This window comes from Microcaecilia unicolor, chromosome 8 (assembly GCF_901765095.1).
Source record: "Microcaecilia unicolor chromosome 8, aMicUni1.1, whole genome shotgun sequence".
NCBI lineage: Eukaryota > Metazoa > Chordata > Amphibia > Gymnophiona > Siphonopidae > Microcaecilia > Microcaecilia unicolor.
In genome coordinates, this window is record NC_044038.1 from 210,938,411 (window position 1) to 210,963,703 (window position 25,293).

The 25,293-nt window shown below is 47.5% G+C and overlaps 2 protein-coding genes across 5 annotated transcripts in view; one reads left to right on the forward strand and one right to left on the reverse strand.

Annotated features, from left to right (window-relative positions):
* The window catches only part of CSTF1 (cleavage stimulation factor subunit 1), a 29,304-nt gene extending 24,470 nt beyond the window's left edge, over window positions 1-4,834 (reverse strand). The window contains exon 1 of the mRNA XM_030211520.1: window positions 4,744-4,834. The gene's annotated coding sequence lies outside the window, so the exon portion shown is untranslated. The remainder of the gene's footprint in view (window positions 1-4,743) is intronic.
* Window positions 4,835-5,139: 305 nt separating this feature from the next.
* Window positions 5,140-25,293, forward strand: part of AURKA (aurora kinase A) — a 59,336-nt gene continuing 39,182 nt past the window's right edge. The window contains exons 1-2 of one of the 4 annotated variants that reach the window (XM_030211522.1): window positions 5,140-5,215; window positions 12,088-12,138. In XM_030211522.1, coding sequence (XP_030067382.1) covers window positions 12,091-12,138 — 48 coding nt within the window. In that variant the 5' untranslated portion in view covers window positions 5,140-5,215; window positions 12,088-12,090. The other 3 variants (XM_030211521.1, XM_030211523.1, XM_030211524.1) reach the window with 3 other exon arrangements.

Consider the following 25,293-nt stretch of genomic DNA (forward strand, 5'->3'; position numbering starts at 1 on the left):
GTTGGTCTAAAAGTGGCTACTAAAAGGTCTCCAACATAAAACATATGGGGGCAGACACAATATGAATACTTTAGAAGAAAATAGGGAGCGGGAGATCTGATACAGGCATTAAACACTTCCATGGATTAAATGTCCAGGAGGTGGGCTTTTCAATTCAAAATAAGTTTTTGAATGAGGGAATCACAGGATGACTGTGTAATCTAAGGAAATATTTCTTTATGGAAAGGGTGATGGATGCTTTAAGATGAGAACCATTATCTGAATTAAACTAGGCATGGCCAAGCATATAGAATTTCTGAGGGAAAGGAAGGGATTATAAAGCTTAGTAATTGTAATAAATGAGTTGACTGAATAGGTCATACAGCTTTCCATCTACCATCCATTAAGAGTATTCAGTTTGTTCTTAAAACTTTCTTTCCAACACATTCATAAGTATGTATATCTAACATCAGTCTGGATAATTTTATACAAAAAAAAATCAGCATTCCACTTGTATTATGATTAAAACTGTAGTTTTTAATCTTAGTCAATAAAAATCAGCAGTTTTGCATGCTTATCAACAGGCTCATCAGCCTGGCTTAACAAATCCTCTTTTTTGTATATATTATGCACTTGTTTACAATGTTCATGATGCATTCATGTTTAAATACCTAGGGGCCCTTTTTCTAAGGCGCAGTAAGCCTAATGCGGGCCTACCGCACAGTAAAAGGGCACTACCACGGGACATGATGCGGCGTCCCACAGTTTTCGGCCATCAGCACGTGCTACTCCCATGGGAAAAAAAATACATACATATATTTTTTGCCATGGGAGGTGTCTCTGGGGGTGAAGAGTAGGAGTGTCTGTGATAATAGGGTAGCGCGGGCACATTACCACAGCTATCTGATTAGCGCAGAAGCCCTTATCACCAGCTAAATAGATGGCAATAAGAGTTCCTGGCAGTAATAGCTATGTGCTAATGGAGAAATTAGAACATGGCCATTAAAAAAAAAAAAAAAAGACTCGCCATTTTACTACCATGCTAACAGTGGCCCCAGCGCAGGGGAAACCCACACACTGACAGCAGTGCTGGCCACTTTTTAGCATGGCTTAGTAAAAGGACCCCCTACTGAAGTGGTTATTGGAAACTCAGTTTAATGCCAACATAGCTCACAGCAGCACTAAGCCAACAAGGATAAAGTAATTCACAAAAAAAGGAGAGAAAGGAGCAGGGCAGACACACCCCATCACAGCAGAGAGGAAGAGGGTGAAGTAAGTCACAGAATGTTTATAGCACTACTAGCCGTTAAGCCCGTTAAAACGGGCAAGATTTGTGTTTTGCAAAATGTAATAATTCTCACCTCCATCCATCCATCCATGTCCAGCAAACCTCCTCTCTCCCCTGCCCTCCCCTCCCCATATCCATGTCCAGCAACCCTGCTCTCTCCCCTACCCTCCCCCCCATGTCCAGCAGCCCGCCTGTATCCCCTGGCCTCCCCCGTCTACCAACCATCCTCTCTTCCCTGCCCGCCCCCCATATCCAGCAACTCTCCTCTTTCCCTTGGCCTCCCCCCCCCCCCCGTCCACCAACCCTGCTCTCTCCCATGCCCTCCCCCCCATGTCCAGCAACCCTCCTCTCTCCCCTGCCCTTCCCCCATGTCCAGCAACCCTCCTCTCTCCCCTGCCCTCCCCTCCATCGAATCATGTCCAGCAACCCTGCTCTCTCCCCTGCCCTCCCTCCCATGTCCAGCAGCCCTCCTGTCTCCCCTGGCCTCCCCCCATCCACCAACCATCCTCTCTCCCCTGCCCTCCCCTCCATCGAATCATGTCCAGCAACCCTGCTCTCTCCCCTGCCCTCCCTCCCATGTCCAGCATCCCTCCTCTCCCCTGCCCTCCCCTCCATCGAATCATGTCCAGCAACCCTGCTCTCTCCCTTGCCCTCCCCCCATGTCCAGCAACCCTCCTCTCTGCCCCGCTCTCTCCCCATGTCCAGCAACCCTCCTCTCTCCCCCCTGCCCTCCCCCATGTCCACCTACCCTCCTCGCCGCCACTCCCTCCCCCCTCCGTGCCGGGCCCCCTGCACTGACATGAGAGCGCTTCTCACCTCCATGTGAAAGCACAGCAATCTGCTGCTGCCTGCAGCGCTTCCACACGGAGGTGAGAGGTGCTGTCATGTCAGTGCAGTGAGCCCAATATGGAGGGGGGGCGGGAGCGGCGACGGAGTTGGGGATTGGAGGGGGGGAGGTTGGTGCGCCGGCGATGTTGCTTTGTCTCCAGGCGGCAGCGGCAGCGTCCGTTTGCCTCTCTGTTCCGCCCTCTGACGTCATCACGTCTTGACGCGAGGGCAGGACAGAGAGGGAAGTCTCTACTGCGCATTTGCGGGTGAGTCGGTCACCTGTCATTTATATGTTTGATAGATTTTGAACAAAGTAGCACTATTTTTCCCCAGTTCAGTTATAGAATCACTAAAGCCTATCAGGCTATAACCAAAATTAACTCACGTAATTTTTTAAAGAGAAAAAGAAGACAGTACATCATAAATAAAACCACTCTGAAAGACATGCTACTTGACTCCATGAGCTAGGTAGCAAAAATGCAGTTATGTGGTTGCCTCCTGAATATACCTGTTGGTCATTACATTCATATGAAATTATCAGTGATCACAAAACATTTTATTTAGCCACCAATTTGAAACAAGTGATCAAATGTGTTGACTAGTTTACAAATAAATATAGCTGTTCTCAGTATGTATATGTCACACAGCAATCTTAGCGGAGATTGGGTGGCGACACCGGTAATTGTAAACAAAACGGGAGCTGGGCAGACTTCTACGTCTACGCCCTGATCATGACTGAATGGATAGGGATGGGCTGGAGTGTACATTTTAAGGGGCTTTGATGTTAGCTTCAGAACTTAGGGCTAGATGCACTAAAGTTAACAAGCCAGCAACGTGGTTTTTAAACTGGTTCTAGCCAGTTTAACGCGCAAGTAGTAAACCAGGACATGCACAAAAGGGCACTGTCCTGTCACGGTAGCAGCTAACGAAAATGGAATGCAGATGAGCAAATTAGTATTATAATGAGATGCACTACCGTTTTCCGATCCCCTTACAGTGGCAAACCTAACGGGAGGTCTGCACCTCTCGTTGGGGCTGCTGTGAGGGAATTGGAAGGGGGAAAAAAAACTTCTTGCAGAGCTGAACAACCCCCGAGCTCCAAAAACATCTGAGAAGGACAACAATCTGGAAAAAAAAATGTCCAAGTGCTCGTCAGGGACGTCCTTCTAAAGTGCCTAACATGGATGTCCTTCACTCGCAAAACAAAAAAGGACGTCCCTGACGAGTACTTGGACGTTTGCAGCTTTTTCCAAGTGAAGGGCTACTAATCATTGCTTTAAAAGTTGAATGAAGTTGCTTACATTTGTCCCCCTTCCTCATCGCCAGCTGAAGCTCCTTGAGAGGGCTAATGGACAATTGTGAGCCCCCCCCCCCCCCACAGCCTGTCAGCCAATCAAAGCGCGTTTAGCTGACACCAGTGTCAGCTAAACGTGCTGTGATTAGCTGAGAGACCTGGAGGAGGGAGCTGTGCCTAAGGAGGGCTTGAGACCAAGTGGAATTGTTTGGGGGTTTTTTTGGTTGGCATCGCAGGGCTCTCGGGCTGCTGTTTTCCTTCTGAGGAGCATGGGGAAGGGGCTGGAGACTGTGAGCTGTGGACTAGGGCTGGGCTACATCCTACAGATGTTTTTCTTACCTGCCCTGGCCATCCTGAGCACCAGCAGCACCTCAAGGTAAGACAGAAACCTGGGCGGAGGCTTTCACTTGGGTCTGTGTTTGCAGGGTGGATAGTTGTGAGTTTGAAGAAAATCCCGTCCTGCTCATCAGGGACGTCCTTTTTTTTGGGTTGTTTTTTGAGTGGACGTCCTTGGCATGCGCAGAGCAGCCAGCATAATGCTTGGCTGCTTTGCGCATGCTCAGCTGGCTGACTGGCTTGCAAGGAAATCCCATGCAAATGAGCTAGCAGCGACCAGTTCATTTGCATGCGATTTCCTTGATCCATGCCCGTTTCTTACCGATTCGTTAAGGAATCAGTAAAGGAAGGGCTTTAACGATTTTTTTTTAGTGCATCTACCCCTTAGTACAAGAACAGTACTGGGCAGACTTCTACGGTCTGTGCCCTGAGAAAGGAAGGACAAATCAAACTCGGGTATACATATAAAGTATCACATACCATGTAAAATGAATTTATCTTGTTGGGCAGATTGGATGGACCGTACAGGTGCTTTATCTGCCGTCATTAACTATGTTACTATATACAGACCCTTTAAACGTATCACGGGATACAAACCCCTGATCAGTCCCTAAAAATTTAGACAAGAAAGATAGCAGACCTCAGACACCACAACATAAAATAAACACACACACACACAAAAAGTAAAACAGAGAAGAGCTCCTTTTCTTCAACCACTCACTAATAGGAAACGAAGAAAGCAGAGCACAGGACCCTCTAATCACTAGCAGTAGGAGGGAGGGAAGTTTATTAGATATTCTACCCTTAAACAATACCATCACAACAGCTTACAAACAATTAATAGAAAATAATATCAGTATAAAAGTCAAAAGAAAGAAAGCCATCATGCCTCTACTCACCACAATAGAGAAGCATGGGCAATGTATCCCCTCCCCCTCTCCAATCCCAGCCACAACACGAACACAAAACATTTTCCATATATGCTACTCCCCCATATTAATCGGTAGAAATCACGTACAATAATAAAATACCAAACCAAAGACAAAAGTCTTCCGAAAAATCCACACTCGCCTGTCGCCTCACAACAGCAATGGCGCGCCTCCAAAGTAAAGAGCGCGTGCGCGCACGTAACGTCACGACAAAGGCGACCGGCTGACACTGATGACATTAGCCTGCGGGGCAAAACTGTCAGTAACAAGCAAGTAGGTTTGTAACAAGGCTGTGATAGTGTCCGCGTTATCTCTTCGGACCCAGGCCCGAGAAGGCTTACGATATATTTCTGTGGCACTTTCAAAGCCAATGTCGGTTAAAAAAATGTATTAAAGCACCGGCTTTTTTTTTTCGCTCGCGGGTAATCACCCGCCTAACGACCAGCCGGCGTCCTTGCGTCACTTCACGTTCGATCGTTGCTCGGTAGCGTGCTACCAGCAACCAATGAGGAGCCAACTTTGGATTTACTGCAGCCAATAGCAGTGCGGGGAGGTTTAAAGGTATTTAAAAGCGGGTCGTTTGAATTTAAACAGAAACTTCTCTGTGGGAAGAGAGGGCTGGTTTCGTTTTGGTTAGTATTGTAGTAGAGTGCTTGATAGTTTTGTCTTAATGTTTTCTTAGTTTTAGTACGGAATTGTAGTCGAGAAGTTCTTGGTTAAGTTGCGTACTATGAGCGTCTAGAAAAAAAATTTATAACCGAGAAAAATAACAAAGGGGAAAGGTGTTTTTTTGGTTATAGGGTCTTTTGGTAGTTTTTTATGTTAGATGCTGTTTATGTGCGAAAATGCATAATTAGAGGTGTTGATCTGTAAAATTAAGTTGAAAGGATATCCCGGTTCTTTGAAAAATAAATTTAAATAACTTTTGAAATATGCGTAGGGGGATGTCCATAAGTTTTAGAATAACAACTAATTCAAATAGGAAGTATTGTAAAGACCACGGTCACTTAATCTGCCCAGTAACGTGGTTACAATGGTATGTGTCTAGAGGAGGTTACTTCCTATGCTTCTCTAAAGTATTTTTTTTTAGGGATCCTTTATCCTATCACCTCTTTGCTCTACTCTTTTCATCGGGAAGATATTGAGGCATCTCTGTGAGGTAGTACTTACTGATGTTGTTTTTAAAGTAACCTGTAAAGGGGAGGGAGGGAGGGGGGTAATTTATGTTCTGTTAGTTTGTTGATACCGTCTACTTTTTTCCTTTGGTGAACACATTAGTTTCATGAACGTTCTCTATCCTTTTCCAGTGTTTCCAGTATGTACTCTAGTGGTTAGAGCAGCAGGTGTGAACCACAGAGTCGAGATCACTATTCAAATCTTACTCCTGATTGGGCAAGACACTTAAGTAGAAAGTTAGTAAACTTTCTGGGAACAGGGAAATAGTACATTCATGTATCTCTGAGTTACCACTAGCAAGGCAATTCCCACTACAGATCCTTGATTCTAGGTAGTCGCTTAATTCTTTGTTCTAGGTACAAAATTAGTATCTATATGTAAACTGCTTTATTTATAAAAGGTTTTACATCAAATCCCATCCCCTTGCCCTTTCCTATTTAAGGCTTCTGATTCCAATTCTAAATGAAAATTCAGGCACTTCTTTTCAAGCTAGGTTAGGGCTTTGAGAGGATACCTTAAAAAAAAAAATCTTTAGGGCTGGTGCACGAACTGTTAAGTGCCTCTTGCTCTGAGTTTGAGAGGTGATATGTTGGGCTGAGAGGCCCCTCTTGCTGTTTGTTTGGGGTTGGAAGGTGATATGCTGGGTTTACTGAGCCCTTCATCATATTTCTCTAGGGGTGAAAACCCAGTCTACCAGATGATCAACAGTAAATGCGGATGTTAGAGGCCACTAGCGCCCGCATTTACTTGGGCAGAATGATCGGAGGGCTCTAGTGTGACAGACGAGGTACCTTTGATGTTGGAGGAGGAGAGACTAGCCCACTCTCCTCCTTGTTGGGTGCCACTTCAAAATGGTGGTTCCCTGCCTGGTGCATCATGGGATGCACAGGGTGGAGTTTAACCTCCATTTAAGGAAATTTCTCCCTTATTTGGAAGCTTAACCCCCACCCCACGCATCCTTGCACATCTTGAGGTGATGCCTGACGAGGAGGAGGAAGTGTTAGTCCCAATATCAAAAGTAAAGGTGAGGGATTGTAGTCAGAGGCAGGAGGGAGCTATACTCCCTCCTGCCTCTGGACCTACCTGCTGCAAAATGTCAGGCTCAGTATTTGAGGCTTGTTAAGCCACCAATTGAGTCATCTACTATCTAGAGCCCTTGGGATGGGTTGTGAATAGTCCAAAGAGCCATCTGTGTCCATCTCAGGTTCTGGAGTTCTTAAGAGTTTTTGACACATGCTTGGGGATGGTGTTTCTCCCAGAGGAGCATGTGCAGAAGCACTGGCTTTGTGAGCTGTGACCCACAGTTTGGTACTACTTGCAGCTCCTGGGTTCCACGGTGGTGATTCTGGCGGTTGTGATTTTGGAGGTGGTGCCTTGGGCGAGAGCTTATATGCACCCTCTGCAGTAGGCTCTCTTGTCCTGGTGGCTCCAACCTCTCAGGGCTTCAGGCGTCTGCTTTACACCCAGGGCCAGGCTCGGTCTGGTAAACCTATTGGGGGGGGGGGGGGGTCCTGTGGATCCTCCTCAGTGGGCATTGGTCACTACAGATGCAGGGCACCTGGTCCAACCATGAGGCATCCTGGTCCATCAGCTGCCTAAGACTGGGCCGATCCAGTTGGCTCTGAAGTTTCATCTGCTCCTGGAAGGGAAAGCAGTCAGAATGATGTCTGACAATGCGAAGGCACTGGCATACATCAACAGGCAGGAGGGAACTCTGAGTCAGGCAGTGAGCCTCTGCTTCTAGGCGGAAGCACATCTGCAGGCTCTTAGTGGTCCATATGACAGGCAAGGACAACGTGCAAGCAGACTCTGTCGCTCTTTTCTGGATCCAGGAGAGTGGGAGCCAGGGCAGCAGGCCTTTCAGTGGACTGCTGGGAGCCTCCTCTGTGTGACTTGATGGCTCATGAGCTAATACAGAGGTGGAGTGCTTTAGTCGATGGAGGGACCCAACTTCTTGTGTGGAAAGACACTCTGGTTCAGCTTTGGCTGGCAGTGATACTACTGCACATGTTCCTGAGGCCTCTGGTGGGCTGAACTGTGCAGGATTGCACACATCCTCATTTTGTCTTACTGGTGGTGCTAGATTGGCCCCACAGACCTTGGTACACAGATCTCCAGCACCTGCTGATAGGCGACCCTCTTCTCTATCCAGGGCTCAGGGGCTGGTAGACATTGAGGATCCAAGATCTCTTTTGGCTTAGTGTGGCCATGTAAAGGCGGTGCTTAGAGAAGTATGGATTTCTTCCGCAGTAATTGCTACCTGGCTGCAGTCCAGGAAGACCTCCATGTCCCTGGCTTACGTCCGGGTCTGGCAGGTTTTCAACTCCTGGTGTGGGGAACCTATGTTTACTGGAGAGGGTTGGCTAGGGATACATGCTTCTAATTGGCAAATTCCTTGGTAATTTCTCCTGATTTTTCTTATTACTTATTACCTAAATTTTGAATCTCATTTGTCTTATTATAAATGGTGGACATAGTTAGAAAAGTGTGTTTGTTTAGTGATTTTTTTTTCTTTGCCCTATTGCTGATTTTGTGTATCACACTGTGTATTGGTGATGTGTTAAATATGAAATCTTTAAATGAAGTATGGTGCGCTATAGTTTTTTTTTTTTTTTTTTCACTTAAATAAAAATTGTTTTGTAAATCTGCTTAGAATTTATCATTTAAAAAAAAAAAAATCTGTAAGGAAATCTAACATTTGGCCCAGTCGTATGTGCTTACTGCACATACCTTGGGTACCCAGAATAGATTGGAATAGTCCTTCTGAAATTAGGAGGCAAGTTCATCCGAAGCTGCCAAAAGCTTCTAGAAACTAGAACGCTGGACAGCATCTGCGGTGAAGCTTCATGGTGATATCGCCCACATGTGCTATTACAAGCCTGCTCAGAAAACAAGTGACCTTTGTGTACAGGGAAAACCTGTGCAAAAGTGTGCCAAGGCCATTTTTACTGCAGCCAAAAAGATGGTGGTTTCAATCATCTGGCATAAAAACCCTTGTGTAGGTGATGTCACCAACCATTTACAGTAAACATAGGAATCATACCAAAAATGTTAATATTTTCTTTAGTCCTCAAAATCATACAGCTGTTTGGGATCAAAAAATTGAAATTGTTTAGCCTCAAACTATCAAATTTACAAGGAGAACATGGTAGAAAGTTGCCTCCTGAAAAAACTGCCATGCAACATTAAAAAATATTTAAATATATCACAATTACTATTGGCATAATTAGTAATTCTATAACTGCCTATTCTAGAAGAGAAATAACTTCCTTTTAAAATACTGGTGGAACAGTAAATATGTGCCTATAAGTTTACTTACATGCTTCCAGTGATACACACAACTTACAATATTCTCTAACTTTATGTAACTGCAAGTCCTGCTCATGCCCACCCAGACACTTCCTGTGTGGTACTGTACATCAACTGTAACGCATGCACTATGTAAGATCCATGTAATTACAAAATAGCACTTATGGCATGTTTTTTTGGCATGCACTTGCATACACCAAGATTTACACAAGGTTTTAGTTGGTGTAAGTTGTGTGGCTCCTCAGAATTTTGTAACACTTGCATGTATCTTTTGAGAGAGCCCTGATTGGCCCATGCCCATCTCCTAGCAACAGCACCTTTGGGTTGTATGCTATAGTTTGAGGCAGTGTTATAGCATGTGCAACCCCTAATTGATGCAAATTAGTATCAATTGCACCCAATGATTGGTGGTAATGGCTCACTAATCAATTAGGCAGTGAACGCACATATTCTAGTTTATCACCCAAACTTGAGGGAAAAGAATCCAGGGGATAGAGTATATGCTTTTTTTCTAATGCCTTATGTGGGTAATTGGACCAAGAAAAAGAGAGAAACTTCCACAAAACAGCACAGCAACAACACAAGAGTGGAAGATGCCATACAATGTCAGGCTGGAACAAGACAAAAGTTTATTGGTCAAAAAGTCCAAACAATGCTGGTAAGACTCAACACTGTTTTTCAGCTATACAGCTTTCATCAGGGGTCTTTATCAAAATACAGTAAGACAAAAATGTATAAATGTTAAAATACATGTGTAAAATATAAATACAAATAGGACAAAACCAGTGTAGTGTGAAGGATATTGAAACATACGTCAAATGTCAGCAGGAGTTCACGTGTACACAAAGACCATAGTCTTAAGTCCTATAAAAGATCAAGAAATAAATGTATATTTTAAAACACTGAATGAACTCTTAACACTGTGGTGGTAACATTATTGTAAAGGAGAGCAATGCTTACCATACTTGTGAAAGCTCCAAACTAAATTTAAGAAAAACGCCTCACAAGCAGCTCCTGTCAAACTGCTGTAAATAAAAAAAAAAAAAAAAAGCTACAGTGGCTAGTGTAGGGATTATACAACATATAGCAGAGGGTTCTTTTTTTTTTTTTTTTTACAACTTGCGCAGGCACTGGAATTTTAGGAGGAAAAGCCTTGAAGCTCCTAGTATTAATTGACAATCGTACAGGAGCAGGACTTCATCATCGGCAAAAATCTCCTTAGTTGGTGAGAACAGCATATCAATATTTATGGCTCAATACGACTTGGCTATCGGGCTTCTATTGTTTTTCAGAAATATGACACTTCAATCAAATCAGACAGAACTTAACTTTGGCTGTCAGGTCTCTATTCAAGCTCTTCAACTGACCGCCAAAAGAATTTTCCGTAAGGCCTGTGATCATGAAGCAGTTGATTGCGGTCAGTTGAAGAGCTTGAGAAGAGTAGAGACCTGACAGCCTTCTGTCTGATTTGATTTTTGAGCTGTCATATTCCTGAAAAACAATAGAAGCCCGATAGCCAAGTCGTATTGAGCCATAAACATTGATATGCTGTTCTCACCAACTAAGGAGGTTTTTGCCGATGATGAAGTCCTGCTCCTGTACGATTTGTCAATTAATACTAGGAGCTTCGAGGCTTTTCCTCCTAAAAATCCACCATGCCTGCGTAAGTTGTAAAAGAGAACCCTCTACTATATGTTGTATATTCTTATGAATCTGGGTATCTCTTCCTCTATCAATACTACCTGGGTATCTCTTCCTCTATCTATCAGTACTATTTAGCATAGGGATTAACCATAAGTTGATGATACAATAAAACAATCAACAATTAGTGGCAGCACTATATGGTTTTATTATGATATTAAGTTTAACATTGGCTTATGTTATTAGCTTTGCTAGCCACTGTAGCTCTTTTGCTTTTGATTTATGGTAGTATGACAGGAGCCACTTGTGCAACATTTTTCTTAAATTCAGTTTGGAGCTTTTATAAGTATGGTAAGCATTGCTGTCCTTTACAATGTTACATATTGGCACAGTGTGGCTTTTCTTTTTGTGTGTGTGTGTGGGGGGGGGGGGGGTATTTTTCTTTTTGTCTTTCTTTTTGTAATGGATCTCACAATGGCTTAGAACCCTCTACGATTAGAGTGCCCTTGGATGTACCTTAACTAGCACGACTATATATTTTTTACATCAATATTTGCATTGTTATATTCAAACATTAGTAAGGAGTTCTGTCCACAGTTTAGTTTGGCCTCTTTGCTAAATATTTATTACAAGTTTAATCGCATGAGTTCATTTAGTATTTTAAGTACAAATTTTATTTCTTGATCTTTTAATTTTTATAGTATAGACTAAAGTCTCTGTTGTGTACAAGTGAACTGATATTTGAGGTATGGTATGTCAATATCCTTCATATTACATTGGTTTTGTCCTCTACTTTTGTATTTGTATTTTTACATTTAATATTTTACACACGTATTTTAAATATTTTTATATTGTCTTATTGTATTTTAAGTACCCCACACACACACACACAAAGAAGACTGTGAAACACAGACCGTGTTGCGTCTTTGTATCAGCATTGTTCGGACTTTTTTGACCAATAAACTTTGTTCCAGCTTGCCATTGTGTGGCATCTTCCACTCTTGTGGTATTGCTGTTAAGATTTTGAGTCACTTAATTGAATGACTTCTACAATTTCACCTTTTGGGGGGATTTCACCTTATCCTGAAATAAATTCTAAAGTTTTGTTACTTGCTGTTAGCATCATAGTTTCCTAACAACAGTAGGGTGGTATATTACCTTTAAAATCACCACAGTTATTGGCTATAACTGATACTTTGACTCATGGTTGCATCTTATTCATACTTTTTGAGAGAAAAATGAACTAAAGCAATGCTATGTTGCATGGTATTTAGTAGCCCACACTTTTCTGTAACATTCTGTTTTAGGACATGGACAGAACTGCTAAAGAAAATCAAAATGGGTTTTCAGGATGCAAGGTAAGTGTCTCATATTGCAGCAGATAGATCTGGTGCAGACCAAAGAAACTAGTTTAACCAAAATCACTGACTGCTGGGTGACTATTGGCAACTTGCTGCTTGGGTTTTCTGTGTCATTCCTTGCCTCAGTCTCCTCAAGGATTCTTGGGTGTCTTCCATAAGTCAAAAACAGGAGCAAGCCATTTCTTGATAAGAATGGAAAGGACTATATAAAAAGTGTTTAGATGCCTTGGATGCCAGTATAACTGAACCTAGGCTTATTTTTATTGAATTAAGATATCAAGATAGGTTAATTGTCCATTCCATATCATCAAGCTGATCAATCCATAGACTGGTGGTGGGTTGTGTCCATCTACCAGCAGGTGGAGATAGAGAGCAAACTTTTGCCTCCCTATATGTGGTCATGTGCTGCCGGAAACTCCTCAGTATGTTCTCTATCTCAGCAGGTGGTGGTCACACACAGCAGCAGCTCTGGCTAGGCCTCCAAGCCTAATCCTTAGGTTTTGTTGAGGCCTGGGGTTGAGGGCTCTTTTGAGCAAGTGCAAACCTGGTGGTGCCAGGTCCCTCCTTTTCTCCCCCCTCCCGCTGGCTCCGTTTAAAAAAAAAAAAAAAAAAAATTTTTAAACGTCTTTAAAGGCGTTTAATTCGACGTTTCTTTAAACGTTCATTGCAGCTACTCACTGGGACACCAGTTCGTTACAGCTCGGAGCGGCAAGCAGGTAATTTTACCTTTTTATAGCGGGCAGGGGGTTCCCCGATTCTTCTCCTCGTGGCAATGGCGTCGGAGGGCGAGGGCGCAAAGGGTCGCTCCCCGGATCGCTGGAGCGCTTCTAGAGGGGATGCGGGGGTTTTACAACCTGATTCGCCCTTGATGGGTGATAGTTTAGTGACCGATGAATGTCCCGGTCGTTCCTCCGGCGTGGCGGTTTTTTCCCGCCATAAACGCCCATCCCCCGCTCCTCGCCTCCGCCATCTTGGCCGGCCACGCGGCTCGGACGGCTTCTTCGGGGCCGCCCTTGAGGTTGGAGACATTAATGCCATGAACGCCCTTAATTTGGGCGACGGCACAAAAGCGGCTAAAGTTAAGCGCCGTTCTTCCCGCGCGGCTCCTTCACGGGGTTTCGCGCCGGACGCCATTTTGGATGCGCAGCATGTCTCTCCCCCGCTATTGCGAGCGCCGGTTGAGAGTGCGTCTAGGGCTGTTGCCCAGGCTGCGGAAGTGCACAGTCTGGGGGGTTTCTCCCCCGAGTTTGTTTTGCTGCTGCATCAGGCTTTCCTCATGCAAAACGCTGCCCCTGCTCCCTCTTCGGATAAAGAGGTTGAGGTTCCCAGAGGTAAACGCCCTCTGGTTGATTTCCAGGCCTTGGAGGACTTTTGTCTCCTCCGATGTAGATGAGGGCAGCGTGTCTGAGGTCTCCCAACGATCCTTTGCGGATTCCTTGGAGGAGATAGATCCCCGCTCGGATGGAGCGGATGACCCCTCTGCAGCGCGGCTTTTTAGCCCAGAGGATTTGCCCAACCTGTTGTTACAGGCCATGGACACTTTGAAGATTTCCTCTCCGGAGGACGTCTCTCCCTCAGCCCCTGTTGGCTCCGCCATTATGCTGGGGACGAAGCGCCCGCCTAGAACCTTCCACGTGCATGATGCCATGCACACCTTAATTGCGGCTCAATGGGATGTCCCGGAAACGAGCCTTAAAGTGGCTAGGGCTATGTCCCGCCTCTATCCTTTGGCTGTGAGTGAACGTGAGGCCTATCTGTGGCCTACCGTGGATTCTTTAATCACTGCGGTGACTAAGAAAACGGCGTTGCCGGTGGAAGGTGGCACGGCCCTAAAGGACGCCCAAGACAGAAGATTGGAGGCGACCTTAAGGTCGTCCTTTGAGGCAGCTGCTTTAAGTTTGCAGGCCTCAGTTTGCGGCTCCTATGTGGCCAGGGCGTGCCGGACTATGGTGCAGCGGGCTTCCCCCTCGGATCATTCCTTGAGGGCTGATTGGCCGGCCCTGGAATCGGGCTTAGCCTATTTGGCAGACTTGCTGTATGATGTCTGGAGAGCCTCAGCTAAAGGCATGGCTCAGACAGTCTCTGCGCGGCGGTGGCTTTGGCTGAAACATTGGTCTGCTGACCACGCCTCTAAATCCCGCCTGGCTAGATTGCCTTTTAAAGGCAAGCTGCTCTTTGGGGTCGAGCTGGACAAAATCGTGACCGATCTCGGCACGTCTAAGGGCAAGAAATTACCAGAGGTCAGGGCTCGGGTTAGTACTCGTCCCGATACCTCCAGAGGACGGTTGCAGGAAGCCCATCGGTACCGCCCGGGCAAGTCAGGTTCCTCTGCCCCCTCTTCCTTCAAGAGGAATTTCTCCCCCAAGCAGCATTCCTTTCGCAGAGACCGCCGTCCCGGAGGTGCTCCCTCCGGTCCTCCCCCAGGGTCTCGTACCCAATGACGGGGCCTTGGTCCACGCCCCAGTGCAGATTGGCGGACGGCTGTCCTCGTTTCTGGGCGAGTGGACCACTATAACTTCAGACGCGTGGGTGCTGGAAGTCATCAGAGACGGCTACAAGCTAGAGTTCTGCCAACCCTTAAGAGACGGGTTCGTACTCTCTCCCTGCAAGTCTCCGGTCAAGCTGTGGTAGTGCAGCAGACCTTGGACAACCTGATCCGCCTGGGTGCTGTCGTTCCGGTGCCAAAAAATCAGATTGGCAAGGGACGTTACTCCATTTACTTTGTGGTTCCAAAGAAAGGAGGTTCTGTCCGGCCTATCCTCGGCCTCAAAGGGGTCAATCGGGCCTGGAAAGTGAGGCACTTTCGCATAGAGACTCTCCGCTCTGTTATAGCGGCAGTGAAGGCAGGAGAGTTCTTGGCTTCCTTGGACATCAAGGAAGCGTACCTGCATATTCCCATCTGGCTTCCTCTCCAACGCTTTCTGCGTTTTACAGTCCTGAGACGACACTTCCAGTTCAGAGCCCTCCCTTTCGGGTTGGCTACTGCTCCGCGGACCTTTTCCAAAGTAATGGGGGTCATAGCGGCCTTCCTGCTAAAGGAAGGAGTACAAGTCCATCCTTATCTGGACGACTGGTTGATCCGAGCCCCCTCTTCTGCAGAGTGCGGCAAAGCTATGGACCGGGTAGTTGCTCTTTTGAGCTCCCTGGGATGGATCATCAACTGGAAGAAGAGCCAGCTGCGCCCGACTCAGTCCCTGGTGTATCTGGGAGTTCGATTCGACACCCAAGTGGGCAGAGTGTTCCTGCCAGACAATCGGATTGTCAAGCTTCAGGCTCAGGTGGACTAGTTCCTAGTAGCCTCTCCTATTTGGGCTTGGGACTACGTGCAGCTGTTGGGCTCTATGACGGCCACGATGGAAGTAGTGCCCTGGGCCAGGGCTCATATGAGACCACTACAGCTATCTCTGCTGCTGCGCTGGACTCCGATGTCGGAGGATTATGCTGTGCGCCTTCCCGTGGACCCAGCAGTGCGCAAGGCGCTGAGCTGGTGGACGCAGACAGTCAAGTTGTCTGCAGGATTGCCTCTGGTGACCCCGGAGTGGATTGTCGTCACGACAGACGCCTCTTTGATGGGCTGGGGAGCCCACTGCTTGGGAAGGACAGCGCAGGGGCTCTAGTCTCCTGCAGAGGCAAGTGGTCTATCAACCTCCTGGAACTCAGAGCCATTCGGTTGGTGTTATTGGAGTTCATCCCGGTACTGGTGTTGAAGCCTGTACGGGTCCTGTCGGACAATGCCACGGCTGTGGCCTATATCAACCGCCAGGGAGGTACCAAGAGCGCCCCTCTAGCCAGGAGGCTATGAGTCTTTGCCAGTGGGCGGAAGCGAACCTGGAGCAGCTTTCAGCGGCCCACATTGCCGGAGTCATGAATGTCAAGGCGGACTTTCCCAGTCGCCATACCTTGGAGCCCGGAGAGTGGCAACTATCTGCTCAGGCGTTCTTGGACATCACGAAGCGCTGGGGCCAGCCGAGCCTAGATCTGATGGCGTCATCGGCCAATGGCCAAGTGCCGCGCTTTTTCAGCAGAGGACGGGACCCTCGATCCCTGGGAGTAGATGCTCTTCTCCAACAGTGGCCGACACAAGAGCTCCTCTATGTGTTCCCGCCCTGGCCCATGTTGGGCAGGGTGCTAGACCGGGTGGCAAAGCATCCCGGCAGGGTAATCCTGGTGGGTCCGGATTGGCCCAGACGTCCCTGGTATGCGGACTTGTTCAGGCTCTCAGTCGACGATCCTCTGCGGCTGTCAGTGGAGCAGGGCCTGTTACATCAGGGTCCCGTGGTGATGGAGTATCCCTCTCCCTTTGGTCTTGCGGCCTGGCTATTGAGCGGCAGTGTCTGAGGAAGAAGGGCTTCTCAGACAAGGTCATCGCCACTATGCTGAGAGCGAGGAAGCGCTCTACTTCTACTGCTTACGCCAGGGTTTGGCGTATCTTTGCAGCATGGTGTGAAGCAGGCTCACTTTCTCCCTTCACTGCTCCAATTTCTTCAGTGCTGGCGTTCCTGCAAGAAGGTCTGGAGAAAGGCCTGTCGCTCAGTTCCCTTAAAGTCCAGGTAGCGGCTCTGGCTTGCTTCAGGGGCCGCCTGAAGGGTGCTTCCCTGGCTTCGCAGCCAGATGTGGTGCGCTTTCTCAAGGGAGTTAATCACCTGCGCCCTCCTCTGCACTCAGTGGTGCCTGCGTGGAATCTCAACCTGGTGCTAAGAGCATTGCAGAAGCCGCCTTTGGAACCCTTGTCGAGGGTATCTCTGAAAGACCTGACGTTGAAAGCAGTCTTTTTGGTGGCTATCACTTCAGCCAGAAGAGTTTCCGAGCTCCAGGCGCTCTCATGTCGAGAGCCTTTTCTGCAGTTCACTGAGGCAGGAGTGACTATTCGCACAGTGCCTGCCTTCCTGCCCAAGATTGTTTCTCGCTTCCATGTGAATCAGCAGCTCTGTCTCCCTTCCTTTCGTAGGGAGGACTACCCAGAGGAGTACTCCGCTCTTGAATATCTGGATGTGAGACGAGTCATCATCAGATACTTGGAAGTGACCAATGATTTCCGGAAATCGGATCATCTGTTTGTCCTGTTTGCAGGTCCTCGTAAGGGTCTGCAGGCTGCTAAGCCTACAGTGGCAAGATGGGTCAAGGAAGCCATTGCAGCGGCTTATGTGGCCGCGGGGAAGGTGCCGCCTATCCAGCTGAAGGCTCACTCCACGAGAGCTCAGACGGCCTCGATGGCAGAGGCCGGATCCGTCTCCTTGGTAGAGATATGCAAGGCGGCAACGTGGGCTTCGGCTCATACATTCTCCAAGCTTACCGTTTGACTGTGGCTGCACGGGCGGAGGCCCGGTTTGGAGCTTCAGTGTTGAGGTCAGGGATTTCTATGTCCCGCCCTGGGTGAGTACTGCTTCGGTACATCCCACCAGTCTATGGATTGATCAGCTTGATGATATGGAAGGTAAAATTATGTATAATCATACCTGATAATTTTCTTTCCATTAATCATAGCTGATCAATCCATAGCCCCTCCCAGATATCTGTACTGTTTATATTCTGGTTGAATTTTAGGTTCAAGTTTAGCCTTCAGTTACTTCAGGAGGACTTCGTGTTCAAGTTCTTCTTTCACTTGGATTCTTCAAGAGTTGAGACGAGTTTGTGTTACAGTGAGCTGCTGCATTCCTCTCCCCTCCGTTTTACGGGGCTGGATTGAGACATAAATTCTGCCGGCACTCCCTCCCGCTTCGTGCGGCTGTAGGGCAGCTTTGTACCCCTCCCGCTTCGGCGGTGTTAGGGTCAGTCAGCTCCTCCCGCGGTTGCGGTTGCAGGATAAGCCAGATCCCCCCGCATCGGCGGGTGTGGTGTCCCTCCCCCGCTCCGCGGGGATGAGCTGGACGGATTCCCCTCCCCCACTTGTGTGGGGATGAGCTGGGTTAATTCCCCTCCCCCGTTTCGGCGGTGGTGAGCTGGGCAGAGTGTCCCTTCGTGGGTGTAATTCTCTAAGTGCTGAGTCCTGCGGATGGAGCTTTGATATCGACATACTGAGGAGTTTCCGGCAGCACATGACCACATATAGGGAGGCAAAAGTTTGCTCTCTATCTCCACCTGCTGGTAGATGGACACAACCCACCACCAGTCTATGGATTGATCAGCTATGATTAATGGAAAGAAAATTATCAGGTATGATTATACATAATTTTACCTTAATCCTATTTGTGTGTGTTAAAACATATGTTTGTTTTAAATCCACCATACAGTTGACACTAACTGGTACTTTTATACTAGTTCTGTCCGATTTGGTCATAAGGTTTGATTTGAATCACTCTGAATTGATTTTTCAATTTGATTCAGTTCTTTAAGGCTACTATTAATAAATAGATTTTCTATATTTATCTGGTCTCTTAATTTTTGTAACTATGTTGGTCCCAGTCTCTGGTTTCTGCTTTTTTGCCTTCCATTATTTTGACAGGGTCTTCTAGCAGAGGTGTAGCTAGGTGAGGCGCCAGGGGAGCAACTGCTCCCCGAAACAGACTTCAGTCGACTGCACCATTTTTCAGGTGGTCCTTTGCACCTTCGCAATACAGACGCACACCTCTTGCTCTCCATGGTGTCACAATCTGGCTATGCTTCTGTCTTCTGGTCCATTTGGCATTTCTTCTCTCTGTCCATCATTCCACTCCACGCTGTGCCCCTGCCCCTATCTTCCTGCCATGTTGAGCATCTCTTTATCTTTTATTCTTGCCCTGTCCAGCAGCACCCCTCTGTGATCCTATTCCCCTCCCCCCGTGTCCATCACCACATTCCTCTTCTCCCCTTGCCATCCATCTGCCCTATTTCTGTTCCACCTCTTCTCTCTCCTCCCCCCTTGCCCTGACACTCCTGCTGCTGCTTTAGCAGCAGTGGCAGCAAAAGAAGCTACCGACTGCAGGGCTAGACTCTCTTCCTTTGGAGTGGCTGCTGGTCCCACCCCTTTGGATGCCACTTCTCTTCCGGGGCAGAGCCAGCATCCTGTACAAATGCTGGGTCTGGCCAAGTGGTAGCTTCTTTTACTGCCTCTACTTCTGCTGCTCTAGGAAAGCAACAGCAGTGGCTTGGGTGCCAGTAGGAGGTGGGAAATGCCCCCCCTCCTTACTTATTCAAAAAAAAAAAAAATATATATATATATATACACACACACACAAAAACTTTACTAGTGCATTTAGACAGTCTTGTTTACATAACATTACTTCCTATAGTGGTATGCAATTTTGCTTCCAGTATTCTGCTAATGTTAATTTAGCAGATACAAACAAGTGGGTGGTGAATCTGTATCGGCATTGTGGCTATAGAAGGCTTAAAATGTAATGGACAACAATCTACTGATTAAGTTTATCTGAGTAAAAACTGGGGCTGTACATGAATTTTGGTTATTGCAATTAAAAAAAAAAAAAAATCTAATTGTATGCTGCCTGCCTTCTGCATCCCTCCATGTCTGTCCCCACCCCCCCTCCACAAACTGTGTAAGGGGATTGAGAGAACCATGAAGCAGGGCCAAAAAGAGAGAGATGCTGGACTGCACAGAAGGGGAGGGGAGAAAAAGAGGTGCCAGTACTGAGGGGAGATTCTTGTGCTCGGAGGGAGAGAGAGGACATGGGGATGAGGGAAGAGAGGTGTTGGAGAGGGGGGAAGGAAGATATTTGGGCTGCTGGGGGGGCAGGGCCTTGGAGACCTGGGCCCCTTCCCCCACTCCCACTTTGGGCTCGAGGGGAGGGGCCTCCAAAGCTGCAGCACCTGTGGGAATAGCTGAAGAAATTCTCTGCCTGAGTCTCTTGCACTCCCCAAGCATTCTCAGTTTATGCACAAACCGATGCTAAAACATGATTGATTGTCCTAGTAATGGTTGGCTTCAGTTGTTTGTGATCTGAATTGAGATAGTAATTGTGGATTCTTTATCGTCTGCTCTAGGCCATTCCTGATGAGTGAGTAATATGCACTCCTATCAGCAGAGGGAGACAGAACTATTGAGTAGTAACACCTGTAGAAGGGACTGTGCAACTCTGTGCTCAGTATTTTTCAGTCTCCCAGCAGAGGTAGGTGAGTGTGCAGCCCTGCTCCTTTTTTTTTTTTTTTTTTTTTCTTTTCGGGTGCACTGTTTTGGCCCTATTAAAAATAAAAATCCTTCACTTCTTTAGGGGTGTCCTGGAACAGAGGTTTGTCTCGGCAAACCTTATTTAAAAAGAAAAAACAAACTAAAATTGTAAGTACTTGGGCTTTGGGCCCCTGTGCCTTTGAGAGTGCACACTCCGATCTCAGGGTTCCTCTCCCCTGCCCTACTATTGTGAGTGCTTTGTCTCGGCCTTCTCCCCCTCTTGGCCTGAGAGAAGTTCTTCAGGCGGGCCCATGAAGAGACCAATAAAAAGACACGCAGAGTGCCAGCTGCAGCTGCTGAGTGATTTTGGGCAGTGGACAGTTTTTGTAATGGGAAGCTTGTGACAGCCCACAGCTGTGGCAGGCGCCGGCATGGCCTCTCAGCATGGGAAGGTGTGCCAGTGTGCAGCCTGTTCGCCATGTAGGTTCACGGTGGTCTTTGCCACATGTGTGATGAGACGGTACCGACTCGGCTGGGTATGCGGGTAAGGCTTCGCGGCAGCAGAAGGTGAAAGTAAGGCTCCCTGGCATAAGGAAGTTGCATCCAGGGTGAATGCTCCATGGACTAGTGCTTAGATGGACACCACCGGTTGGCTGGAATGTCCACAATGTTGAGACTAGGTGCTCTAGGGCTGGAATCAAGAGAGGGAGCACTGATGCTCACAAGGCAAGATGCCTTCACAATCTCTTCCCCCCCCCCCCCCCCCCCCCCCCCCCCACCTGAATTTGTCCTCCTGCTTCATCGGGCCTTTTGCCTGGAGCCTTTCTGGGGAATCTTTGGGAGATTAATCTCCAAAAGCCCCTGAGGGATCTACTGGGTCTTCTGTAGTGGCCCTGGGGTCTAAGAGGACCAGTCTGTCTAATGGGGAGGATTTAGATGGGGGGGGGGGGGGTTCCTCTCGGCTTAGAGCCTCCAGTGGGGGAGGACCCAGAGCACCTTGATGAGCCTTCTCAGGTTCCTCTAGGGGCGGATATGTCTGTCGTGCAGATTTTTCAGTGTCGGGAATTGGCTTTCTAAGTTCCTGCAGGCCCTGAAGCTTTCAGAGGATCCTTCTCTAGTGACTAGAAAAGGTGACTGCTTTTAAAGGGGGTGCACCAGCCATCCCAGATTTTTCTTTTATCACGTGGATTTGATGGAGCTGGTGGACAGCAAGTAGCAGACCATGGATTCTCTCCGTTGGGCATTGGTAGGGCAAAGGCTCAGCTATACCAGCTCTTTCTGGTGAACCTAGAGTCCTTTTGAGTTCCTAAGGTGGACGCTCTTACCTGAGGTCTCCAAGGACACAGCAATACTGGTAGAGGTTGGGATGGCCCTTAAGGATTCTCAGAATCACCAGACGGAGGCGCTCCTGAAACGATCCTTTGTGATCTCAGTTTTGGTCACATGGCTTGTGCCGGTTTTTGGTAGATTGAGCGGCTGTCAGACTTTCTGGTGACATCTTCCTTGCAGTCCTCTTTGGATGTCATTATTTTGGAATTGGGCACTGCCTTTCAGATGCCCTGTATGACCTGGTTTGCTCCTCTGTAAAGAACCTTGCCCTAGTGGTTTTCTGTGGCTCCAGAATTGGTCATCGGGTGTATGTGGCCTCCAAGGTTTGAGTCAACTCTCCTTTAAGGGCACATTGCCGTTGGGGATGAATTAGAGAAGCTGGTTTAAACGTTTGGGAGAGTCCAACTTCCCTCAGCTTTCAGAGGATAGATTCCGTTGAGGTCAGAGACACCTTCGGGAGCTTTGGAGGTATTGGCTGGGTCAAGGGGCCAGTTCTCAGCGTAGTCATTACTAGAGTAGAGGCCAAGCCTTTCAGTCATTTCATTCCTTTCAGGGTAGTCAAAGGGGAGGATGCAATGGAGCGTCCGGTGGTTCTGGAGGTGCCAGGGCTTCACAGTGATGTTCATGTGACTTCGAATCAGTGGGTCCTGGATATTATCAAGAACGGATGTGCACTAGTTTCATCATTCTCTTCCAGGCACCTTTCTTGTGTTTCCTGTCAAGGCAAGGGCTGTCTGTCAGACCTTATTGGCCCTATAGGCAGTGGTTCCTGTACCTTTTGGCCGAGAGAGGTTCTGGGAGATGTTCCATTTATTTTTTTTGTGCCGAAAAAGGAGGATTCCTTGCCTCCGATTCTGAACCTCAAGTGAGTGTATCAGACTTGGTGTATTTCTCCCTTTTATGTGGAAACCCTCTGTTTGTTGATGGTGGCTGTAGAACCGGGGAGTCTGACGTCTGTGGATCTCTGAAGCTTATCTACATATTCCAATTCTCCACAATCATCTGATTTCTTTGCAGTTTTGGAAGAGCAATTAACAGTTTCAAGCTATGCTGTTCAGCTTGGCTACCATACTGAGAACCTTCTCCAATGGTGGTAGCGGCCTGTCTCCAGCAGGAAGGCATTCTGGTGCATCCATATTTGGGTGACTGGCTGATCCTGGGCCAAGGTCAGGGCCACTTCTCAAGTGGTTCATCTGCTTCAACATCTGGGTTGGATTGTCAATGTAGCCAAGAGCTCTCTTTACCCCAGTTAGCCCTTGGCGCACCTGGGGGTGTGTTTGACACTTGAGACAGGCTGATGAGTCTTCTGTACGCAAGGATCTTGAAAATTCTCTAGTTCGTCGGCTTCTCTCGTTCAAGGATCTGACTGCATGGGAGATTCTTCAGGTTCTGGGATCCATAGCAGTGTCTAGGATGCAGTGACTATCAGTGGTTCCATGGGCAAGTGCGCATATGCGGTCTCTTTAGGCTGCTGTCTTGGTGTCTTTGAACTGGGTGCTGGTGGTGATGGATGCCAGTCTCTCTCCAGGTTGGGAGCTCATTGTTGTGGTCTAGGGATGCTGGTAGGAGGAGGAGTCCCAATGGTCAATCTGGAGACTCGGGTGATAACATCTGACATTTCAGCGGTTGGTATGCCTCTGGGACACCTGGGTATTCTCAGACAATACGACGGCGATTGCTTAGCTCAGTCGGCAAGGGGGTACCAAGAGCCTGCTATTGGCACAATAAACGGCCGTTCTCATGGCCTGGGCAGAGCAGAACTTAGATTGCTGTAGATAGCATAATGTGGGTAGTGCCAGCAATCTGGAGGTGGACTACTTGGTCTTCGTTGCCTGGATTTGGGGGAGTCAAGACCCCCCCCCCCCCCCCCCAAACTCCGCATTTCAGCTCATCAACCGGTGGGGCCATCCAATCATGGACCTCATGATCACAGCCAAGAACACAAGTCTTTTTTTTTTTTTTTTTTTTTTTCCTCCAGACGCAGGAAGGTTAGCTCAATCCTGGCTTCATCAAGGGCTGCTGTTTCCTATGTGGTCGCTTATTGGTCATGTTTTGCAACAGTCAGGGTCACCGCGGTCAGGTTGCCTGATGGCGCCTGACTGGCTGCGCTGCCTGTGGTATGTGGGTGGTCCACTTGGTCTTCCCTTTGGGGGCGGTCTGCTGGGTCGGGGTCCCATTCTAATGCCCAGTGTGGCTCTGTTATCGCGGCTTGGCTGTTGAGCGGACACAGTATTTAGCCTATGTTCGGGTCTGGCATATTTTTGAGGCTTGGTGTGAAGAGAGGGATGTTCTTCCCCTTCGTGCTTCTGTCTGAAGTCTGGATTTTCTTCAGTGTGGCTTGAAGAAAGGTTTGTCATTTGTCTTCCTTTCGTGTGCAGCTGGTGGCACTGGCTTATTTTCGGGGTCCACTTCAGGAGAGGTTATTGGTGTGTCCCAGTTACCAGGGAGTCGAGCAGTTGTGGAACCCCCCCCCCCCCCCCCCCCCCCCCCCCCCAAGTTGCTTGTTCCGCTTTGGGGTTTGAATTTGGTGCTATCAGCCTTGGTTAAGGTGCCTCTTCAGCAGGCCTCCCTTAAGGATCTTCCTATGGAAGTTGTGTTTTGGGAGATATCACGTCGGCGTGGCGTATTTGAGTTGAGGCTTTCTTTCTTTCCTTAACATGCTTTTTGTGGGAGGAGTCTTCTTCCCTGCATAGGCTCGATGACCGTAGGGTGCTGAAATGTTATGTATGGCGGATTTTTATAAGACGGACCATCTCGTTTGCCCACAGAAAGGGGAGGTAGTATTTCGGGCTTCAATCGCTCGCTGGATTATTGAGGCTGTTTCGTTGGCATATTTGCTGTGTGGTAAAGCTGTTCCTGTGGTGTTGCGGGTACATTCCATGAGAGCTCAGGCTTCTTCCTGGCCACAGCTTTCTCTTCCCCCCACAGGACAGTTGCCGTGTGGCACCGTAGTCCTCTCCATTTCTTTGTGACCAACTACTGGTTGGACGTGTAGTCCCGGCAGGGCGCTTGGAGCTTCTCTGTTGATCCGGGAATAGCCCACCCTCTGTGCATACTGCTCTAATACTTCCCACTCACCGGGAATGGTCTGGAGCAGACGATAAGAAATTTAGATCTTGACTTTTAATGTTTTTTTTTCTTGAGTCTCTCCAGACCCGAACCCTGCCTAGGACGAGTTGGGTGTTATGGAGTCCCTGATGGTTCGGGAACTGCAAGCAGCAGGTTTAAAACTTTGTTTTTAATTTTGATGGATGGTGCTCCTTTCTGGGGGATCCTAATGTGTTTCTGTTCCTCATTTTCATGCTCCCTATTGTACTTTGCTATTCGAAATACTGAGCAGGTCAGGGTTGCACAAGTCCCTTCTACAGGTGTCACTACTCAACTGTCTCCCTCTGCTAGTAGGAGTGTATATATTTCTCATCAGGAATTATCTGGAGAGACTCAAAAGCAAATTAGCATGTAGTTTCTCCATTCTTTAATTTTAAGATTTGCTTTAACAGCCTTTCCCAAGCAAGCAATGCCATGTAAATAAAACTAATCCTGCCCAACCGAAAGACAGTGGCATGGGATAATTACATCTCCATCGTGGAGAACTAGAAATCCATAAACAATTCTATTATCAGCTGTTCAATAGGGTTTTAATTCTGTACTTGTCAGAAATTACATACTTTCAGAATTGTTCTTTTGATTCTGTATTGATTGTACAAGGCAATAAGGGCCTTTTTTTTTTTTTTTTTTTTAACTAAACCACACTAGTGATTTCCTGGCACAGCAAATGAGGA